This window comes from Colletotrichum tamarilloi (genome assembly GCF_030869305.1).
Source record: "Colletotrichum tamarilloi strain Tom-12 chromosome Unknown Scaffold_308.1, whole genome shotgun sequence".
NCBI lineage: Eukaryota > Fungi > Ascomycota > Sordariomycetes > Glomerellales > Glomerellaceae > Colletotrichum > Colletotrichum tamarilloi.
The window spans coordinates 1,495-9,922 of NW_026849691.1; the positions used below are offsets into that span (position 1 = coordinate 1,495).

Below are 8,428 nucleotides of genomic sequence, written 5' to 3' on the forward strand. Positions count from 1 at the left end.
CGAGATCGGTCGCCAGGCCTTTGCTATACCGTAGTCGCTTTTGTTTGGCTTCTTCAGCGGGATGATCTTGGCGTGTCGCCATTGCCTCGTCAACATGCCTTCATCCAGTGAGGTCTGGAAGAGTGTAAGCACCCTCTCCTTCACCACCGGCCACGTTTGCTTCCACACTGCCACCGGCAGACCATCTTCTCCGGGAGCTTTCCACGACTTTGCCGCAAAGAGCTGTCTCTCTATTTCTCCTAACGTTAGGTCGGGGAAAGGTACGGGCGACCTCTGTGGCCGCTCGCCCTCCTCCTCGATCGTGCTGGGAAGAGGAGGGAAGAATGTGGAAAGCAGCTCTTCGGCCTGCTCTGCGGCATCTCCCGTCTGGGAGCCATCCGCCCTTTTAAGTTGAGGTATCTTGTCGAAAGATGCCCCTTTACTGGCGTTGAGGCACTTCGCAGCCTTCCAGATGTTTGTGTCGTCGGCCATAAAGTCCTCCCAATGGCTCTGCTTCTGTTGTCGGATGGCGTCGTGATATTGCTTGGCTGCCGAGCGGGCGCGTTTTTCCAGCTCGGCTTGGGTGTTACCTGCCCTTCTCTCCGCCCTCGCCCGGTTCCTCCAGTGAGTGTGGATCTGCCGGAGCTGTGTGAGGTCGGCCGTCCACCATCTCTTCGCATACGAAGATGGCTTGGCCTTGGGGGTCAGTGCCTCTACTGCCTCGCACACCACGGACATCAGTCGATCTGTCTGCTGCTGCACTGTACCTCCCGTTGGCGTTCGCCCTAGGTCTGCTTCCACTCTCTCATTGATTTGCTTCCATGGGGCGTTCTTGAGGAGGAGCCGTGGTCGGCTTTCCATCTCAGGCGCGGCAATGTCGAAGGTCGTCTCGATCGCCCGGTGGTCCGACCCGTGGTCTGTCTCGTGCAGGGCGCATCGTACCACCGTTCTTGCTAGCTCTTCGGACGTGAGGGATAGGTCGATCGTCGTTGCCGCATCGTTCTTCTCCCACGTCTTCGTGCCACGCGGAAGGAGGCTGCGGAGCGAGTACTCGCTCATTAGATCGATGATCGGGTCTGCCTCGCCTTGCCGGCCCCCCGACACATCGTCGCCTCCCCACAGGTAGTCGTGGCAGTTGAAGCCTCCTACTAGGGCCACGTCCACTCTTTCGCCTGTTCCTACTTGAACATTCGTGATAGCTTGTCTCAGCAGGTCGCACGCCTGCCGCAGCATCTCCGGCTTCTGCACCGGCACGTACACCGACGCCACTAGCAGCCTTCGATCCGGAAGCCGAACAACGGCCGCAGTAATATCCGAGGACGCTATCGGCACCTGTTCCGCCTCCACTTCTCTGTTCACCCACAGCAAACTCCTGATTCCCCATCTTCCTTCGTCCCTCCACTCCGTCGGTACCATCCTCGTCCACCTGCTATGTCCCATCGGAACAGTAATGGCCTTACCTTCTATCCTCCGCGCCCATGGCTCCTGCACCGCTATGGCCGTGAAGTCGCACAGCGCCTCGTCATTCATCAAACTCTCGTGGACCTCAGCCTGTTTCCTCACGTTAAGCTGAAGGATCTGGACCTTCCTACTCATGGGAACGCGGATACAGCTTCGGACAGTTATTGCTGAACGACTCGTGCGGTTCGCCACAAGGCACGCATGTCATGATCGTCTCACTGCATTCAGAGTGGTGGTGGCCTACCTTGGCACATCGTCCACACACCTGGGGGTTCACGCACTGGTACGCCTTGTGCCTGGTAATCTGCTGGCAGTTGTAGCACTGTTGAGGACGTGGCCGCCGCTCAAACGCCATCGTCGTGCCGGACTCTCCTCCAACATGGAAGAAGCCCTCGGAGATCAGTCTACGCGCATCACTGGCCTTGGTCAAGAACACGACCATGGACCCATACGCCTTGGGCATGTCTTTCTTGCTCAGCCAAGATATCTTGGCAACCGTGGTCTCGTTTTCTCGGCTAAGTGCCTCTGCCGCTTCAGCCCTGACGTCGCCCTTCTCATCCAGTATCTCGGTTCTCTTCACGTTATCGATCTTCACGGGGTAGAGTTCGTCTTGTAGAACTCGTGTGCCGGGACCGAAGATCTTCTCCGCGATCTGCTTGACAAGCCTATGTTCAGCATCGTCGCAACAAATGACCCGGATCCTATCCGCATTCCTTGGGTCTACTGTGATGGCCCGACAGCGCCAGCTACCCTGTCCGTCCATCGCGCGCATCTCCTTCTCCACCGCAGCCCGAACCCGACCTGCGTTGGGCTTGTCGCTGCCTTCTTCAACTCTTGATGTGTCGATCGTACAGAATAGAGGGTCGCTGCGGCTCGCCAGAGTTGCGTTGCCCGGCGTAGCTACCCGCGAGTCGCGACCTTGCCCGCCTAAGCCGCTTTGCGCGACGTCCGCGTAGGACGCGCTTGGGCTGTTCCGCGTCGCAGTCACTGCCGCGATTGCTTCGAGGCTTTCGTTCGTCTTAGCGCTTTCGTCCTCCACGCGTTCTTCCATCGCTTGTAGCTCTCCTTTGACGGCATGTAGCTCGCTCTTGACTGTTTGCACCTCTCCGGTGACCACGCGAAGCTCCGCCTCCACGTTCTGGTTTGAGGTTTCTGACTTCTTCCACACGTCAAATATGATCTTTATCGCTGCGTGTAGCTCTTTGATCTGCTTGCCCATCGTTAAGGCAACCCTTTGTCGTCCTCCTCAACAGGCTTCGCGCGTTCCTTGGCCAAGGTAGCGGCTCGAGTAGTGGTCGCACGCCGGCCACTGCCAGCAGTCTTGGTCGCTCGCTCGATCGCATCTTCGGTTATCTCTTGGCGAACCTGGTTCAGTCGGACTTTCGCAGATGGTTTTCGCACCCTTCGTGATGGCAGGTCCTCGTCGCTTGCTGCCGTCACCTCCCTCGCAACGGTGATGGACGTCGAATCTGGCTCGAGGTCCATCGCGCCGGGACGTGGGTTGGGTCGCTACGCGGCGGGTCGTGCTAGTGTCACGGAGCGCGTTTCGAAGCGTCTCAACGGCGCTCAGTTCGATGACGTCGAATAATTCCCAAGCAACAAAATGGTTCTTCGTCTACAGACACTTCACTCTTTGCCGCTTTGGCTGTAAGGATTCGTGCCAAACCACCTCTATTAGCAAAAGAGCCAACAATTTCTCTTGATGGTGTTGAGTAATATATGGCCGGTGTATTACAAAGTGCAACCGACTTCTTCTGGCAGGGTGTCAGGAGGGTTTCTGACCTGCCACGGCATAGAGAGCAAGGAAGCGGCTTCGATAGTGCTAGATAGGATAGTGATAATGCAGCCAACCTTGACCCTCTCAATGCTATGCTAAAAAGTAGTGAGCCCGATGGTTTGGCTGCAGTCAGAGTGACAGATCTTCAGTATGGTCAGCAGTGGCATAATGGATGGGGATGAGTATGGTTGTATTGCTTGAGTGATCTGCTAGGCCTGCAGTAGATCTATATAAATGAGTGGCATCTGTCCCTTGTAGGGCAATCCTGGCCCGACTATGTGATTAACTGAGTAATGACTGTATGCAGTGGGTTTCACCTAAGCGAGGGTATCCTAGATTCTGTCAGAGTCAGTTGATCTGGATACCGTAAACTCTATTAACAAGCAGCTCCTCCTCCACCATATCCTCTGCCAGCTACTCAAGAGCAAACCTGAACCAACGCTGCTTTAACAACCAGTCAAAGACCTCAAAGACAATTCACTATAGGGACCTGAACCTTTACACCGCTGTCACCAACGCCCACTACCGATCATCTTGAGCACCTATGTGCATCATTTTTTGAATTATTTGCCAATGCCAACCTTGGCTCTACAGCTCGAATCCCCAGCTGCGCCTTTCGCGTTGCAAGCCTTCCTGAAATCACAATTGTTGATGGCTTTGACTACGTAAACATAGTTATCGTAGTGTTTGCACTCGGCATAGCCACGATCATATATGATAGGATCGCCGGCAGCGCACGCGGACGTAGTCGCGCCGTCATTTGCGCTTCCGTCAGCGTTGGTGCAGTGACAGTACTTGTAAGTGTCACATGCCTGGCCGGTCAGAGCCATGGCAAAGACGAAAAGTACCGACGATGATCTCATAACGAAGGCCTAACGGTAAGTTTGTCAGACGGCATTATGTCAGTCGGGAGAGATTGTTTTTTACCTACGACGATGTTGGTTGTTAATGTAGATGCTGAGAGATTGATGCTTAAAAAATCGACTCACTTGCCACCATCTACTACAGCGTCTCCCGCTTTATAGATTTTTTCAGCCATACTCTGAACCGCGATGTTGTAATGAGAAAAACCTCTGGTCCCGGCATCACCGAGAAACTTGACCCTAATACAAGTTAAGTTTGGAAGCGCGGTGCTAGTGTATGATGGGTGAGTTTTAGGTTCCGGCGTTACCGAGACAATCTACTAGGATATAAATAAAGTTGGTGAGTATAACACTACTGCGAGATTATTGTATGGCCTCCCATATAATACAACTTGATAGAGAGTCATGCGACTTATGTAGAGTACAATTTGGCGACATTCATATAGCGACTCGCCTTGGCAACGTTCGAGGCTCTCATTAGACAGAATGTTGCCGAGCAAGTTTGATCATGAAAACCAGGCCAGAGTAGCGACATGACTCTGTTTAGGGTTGGATTGTATGTCCTCTGATTAACAGATACATGAGATTTACTATCAGAATTCAAGAGAAGCGAGTCGACCGTGTTAGGACCAAATGTGGATGGTGGAACCGAGAGTATTGACCCATACACGCAAAGAGATAGGGATGAAGGTGGAGCAGCAGAGGCCTGCCCACACGAGAGACGTATTGTGGCTGGTGGTAGACAAAACGACGACTATCGTCGACGTCTACAGACAATCCCGCGGCCCCCACAGCCGCGCAACAACCCCATTGTGTGCATCGCCGGATATCTTGGTATTGTTTCCAGCCTGATATCGAGGCCACTCGGATCGTTGACATTGGATGGAACCGTATCAGGCAAGTTTGTTTGAGTTGTTATGCTGGACGATTTCGAGGAGTTGCGGGAGGGTTCTCAGAAAACCTTGGTAATGTTATTCCAGTCCCTAAACTGATACTAGAAGGGACCGGACTATTTAGACGTTGGCTTTGCCGCAAGTCTGGAAAGGCAGACTGGGAGTGGTATCGCGTGGTTCTAGCTCAGATTCTAGGTTTAAGGAGTGCCTTCTAGCAATTAATCTTCGCAAAGTACCTAGGAACTTTGTTAGAGCCAGTGTCTACCATTGGGCATGCGAGCCAGGCGGTGTGAGCGATGAGGCTTTCTAGTGAAATCAGAAACCACAATTGAACAAAGGATAAACCTCGCAGCGGTGCAGCGTTAGCCTATGAAGTCCTAGTGCAATTTATTGAAGTCAATTGATTTCCCTGTCAATCTTTGCTCGTACCTTGCGACATAAACGTTTCGTCATCACTGTGGTCCCTCTCTCCCTTGTCTCAAGGAGGCGACCGCTTCGCCTCCATAGCGTTGAAATGATCCCGATCTGGCAAGCCTCTACATAGAGTCTAATATTCCCACATGACATATCATTCGCATTGCTCTGTCGTCCCGAGTGACTCAGTGAGTGGATCCATGGGCGAGCGGGAAATTGGCACAGGTCAGCAGAGTCAGGTTATGTTGGTAACTACCTGACGGCAATCTAATACACTTTTCCTCTCATGCCTAGATTAGGGACTTATTACTAATCCTCTAGCCCGTTCAGTCTCAAAAAGCACACCAGCAGGGGTCTCCTAGCTTGGTTGAAGCGTATGGCTCTTCAGCAGCCCTGTGCTAACCACAGATAGCGACGCACCGCTGAAGAAAAACCTCCTCCCATAGGCTTAGTTGTCCACGAGTCAATTTCATGTTTTCCAACACTATTCCGAATTGTTCGGGAATTCTGGGCGCAAAAGGGGGTGAGGAAGAACAGGGGCTCAATGTCGTCGATAGGTATGCAAAAGAACATTGAAGCGCATCGTCTCAGGCTCGCTAACGCTATATTCGTAGCGAGTGAGCCTCGTAATAGTGCGTCGCCTGTTCGAACTTCTCAAACGTGCCCGGGTCTCGTACCGGGCATTCCAGTAGGCTTCGGCTTGGCCTGTCGGAGGCGGCGGTGGTGGCCCCGGGTCCTTCGCAGTCCCGGGAATCGGCCATAGGGCTTGGATATGGCGGTTCTTTGAACAGTACACTGAATGGGTTGGCGACAGTTTCCGCCCGCAGTTACATCTAAAGTCACCTTCATGCCCAAAGCGCCTATGGCAGGAGTGGAAGTGTCCGTGGCTAGAGCGCGTGGCTAGGAGGTGATGCCAAAGAGTGCGAGGCAAGTCTAGTTCTGGAGTGCATCCGAGGACCACGGCATTTCCTGCGTACCCAGTTTGTGCTTCTGCTTAGACTTGTTCCACCATTGCTGGGAATGGCTCCGGGCATGCGTTCTGACTTTATTCGCTATTCTAGCGTATGAGGCCAGTGTGGGAGGGTTGGGCATCAGGAGGGCAGCCTCTTTCTTTGCAAGTTTATCAGCTAATTCGTTTCCAGGAATCCAGGTGTGTCCGGGCGACCAGTGTCATTTGATATTCCTTACCTGCTGGGCGTCGATGATCTTCTACATCGCTGCTTGCGAGCTACCTGGAGAGCTACCGAAGCCTAAGATGAAGTTCAGGGCAGAAGTATGTTTAAGGCAGATGTGTATCGGTGCAGTGGAGGAGGTGGCTAGGCGAAGTGCTTGCCGCAGGCCTTGCCGGGCTCCTTCAGCTTCGGCATCAAAGACCTCTGTGACCATAGCTTTTTGCGATGACTTGAGGGCCGCGGTGTATCGCACACCCGTGGCCCACTGCGCTTTCGGCGAGCATCGACCCGTCTGAGTAGACCACGAGTTCAGAGGCCGAAAGTCCCCTTGCCATCTGCTGAAAAGCAGCCGAGGATTAGGACCGGCCGTGGCCATGGGGGCAGGAGAGCACAGGTCCGCCGCTGAAGTCGGGTTTCCCTCCCAGGGCAATCAAGTGCTCGCCCCTCCAGCCGAGGGACCAATGGGTGTAGGGCGTCATTTCGGCGTAGCCTCGCGGCATTGCGCCATCTTGCCCCTTTTAGATCGGCTATGGCGGTGGGTAGGCCTTACTCTCCGAACAAGAGGTCAGTCAGGGTGGTACTTCAGACCTGGAGCACGGCCTGGGCAGGTGAAGTGGCCTTTCTGACCGGTATGTACGAGCGGTTCGTGAGGGTGGTCCCCGTTCGGGGCGCTTGTGGGAAGTTGGCCGGCTTGGTACAGCCCGAAAACCACACCTCAAAGCCAAACAGAGCTGACGGAAGAACGCAGGCCGTCACGGCAAGTCGCGGAAGCTGTGGGAAGGGAAACAAAATTGAAGAAAAAAATTGTACAAGAAAGGAAGTATCATCTCCTGAACATGAGAATCTCGACTTATTTATTCCGCTCTCACCGCCGCTTCGTCCGTGTGGTTCATCTAAACCCCATTTGCCGCCTCGCCCATTTTTTCGTGTCATACTTAAACCAACGACTCCGCAGAGTCATTTCTCCCCGCCGAGGTGCACTCTGTTCCCGGCAATTTGACTCTTTATAGAGACATCCTTTGTCCGAATCACGCCAGTAGCTTCAGAATACTCTACCGTGATTTCGTGCCCCGCTTCAATGCCCTTACTCACTAGGATGATGCGCTGCGTACTCATCCACACAAATTGCTGGAATTGCGCATTGGACTGGCAACTGTGATTGATGAACCTCGTAAAGTTGCCCTGCCGACCCTGCCAGATCTGATAGGCTCGGCCACCCGTCGAGCTATCCATGACGTCCGTGTTTTGCAAATCTCTCGTGATAAGGCCCACAAATTCTCCTATCGCCGCGCCGCGCTCAAACGGACACAGAGCCATCAGGCCGTTGTTGCATCCGTCAGAGGTCCGGAACACCTGCACCGGACAAGGGAACCGACGTCCGAACCCAAATAGCGTTGGGAAGCAGTAGCACGAGTTGGTCATAGGGTCTTCGGACTGCTCCCGCCCGCACGATTGACATGTGTGTATGCCTAGGACGCAAGCCACGGCGTCCACTGGCGGCACCCACCGTGGGTCATCGGTACCCCACGCGCTCATATCGATGACTGGATGTTCAAGCTGCTCAAAGCTGAAGTTAGGGTTGCACTTGAGGTATGTTGACCGGAGCGATACCGGGTCCGAACCGTCCCTGTAGACCACCCAGTCGTGTGGGTGGCCGAAAAAGCGACGCTGCGTGCATTCACCGACAATCACGAGTAGATGCCGCCATGTGGGGTGCAGCGTGTCGGCGGCGACCTCAATCCGCGGCCGGAGGCACCGGAGTCGCTGCATGCTATCCGGGTCAAATCCAACTCTGTATTTGCAGAAGCGGTAGAATCCCACGCCGGAAAAGACAAGCACTGCCCAGCCTCCCGCGTCCTTGATGTCCTT

At 54.0% G+C, this 8,428-nt stretch overlaps 4 protein-coding genes across 4 annotated transcripts; all 4 read right to left on the minus strand.

Annotated features, from left to right (window-relative positions):
- Positions 1-1,567: 1,567 nt before the first annotated feature.
- On the minus strand, positions 1,568-2,491 carry CTAM01_17017 (uncharacterized protein; the record flags this gene model as incomplete). The annotated part of the gene is made up of 1 exon (XM_060533009.1): positions 1,568-2,491. One exon carries the CDS (start codon positions 2,489-2,491, stop codon positions 1,568-1,570), a length of 924 nt encoding a protein of 307 aa, XP_060372411.1.
- A 170-nt stretch (positions 2,492-2,661) lies between these two features.
- CTAM01_17018 (uncharacterized protein) lies at positions 2,662-2,925 on the minus strand (the record flags this gene model as incomplete). The annotated part of the gene is made up of 1 exon (XM_060533010.1): positions 2,662-2,925. One exon carries the CDS (start codon positions 2,923-2,925, stop codon positions 2,662-2,664), a length of 264 nt encoding a protein of 87 aa, XP_060372412.1.
- Positions 2,926-3,780: 855 nt separating this feature from the next.
- CTAM01_17019 (uncharacterized protein) lies at positions 3,781-4,080 on the minus strand (the record flags this gene model as incomplete). The annotated part of the gene is made up of 1 exon (XM_060533011.1): positions 3,781-4,080. The coding sequence occupies one exon, from the start codon at positions 4,078-4,080 to the stop codon at positions 3,781-3,783; it is 300 nt and encodes a 99-aa protein (XP_060372413.1).
- A 3,436-nt stretch (positions 4,081-7,516) lies between these two features.
- On the minus strand, positions 7,517-8,329 carry CTAM01_17020 (SET domain-containing protein; the record flags this gene model as incomplete). The annotated part of the gene is made up of 1 exon (XM_060533012.1): positions 7,517-8,329. The coding sequence occupies one exon, from the start codon at positions 8,327-8,329 to the stop codon at positions 7,517-7,519; it is 813 nt and encodes a 270-aa protein (XP_060372414.1).
- Positions 8,330-8,428: the final 99 nt, after the last annotated feature.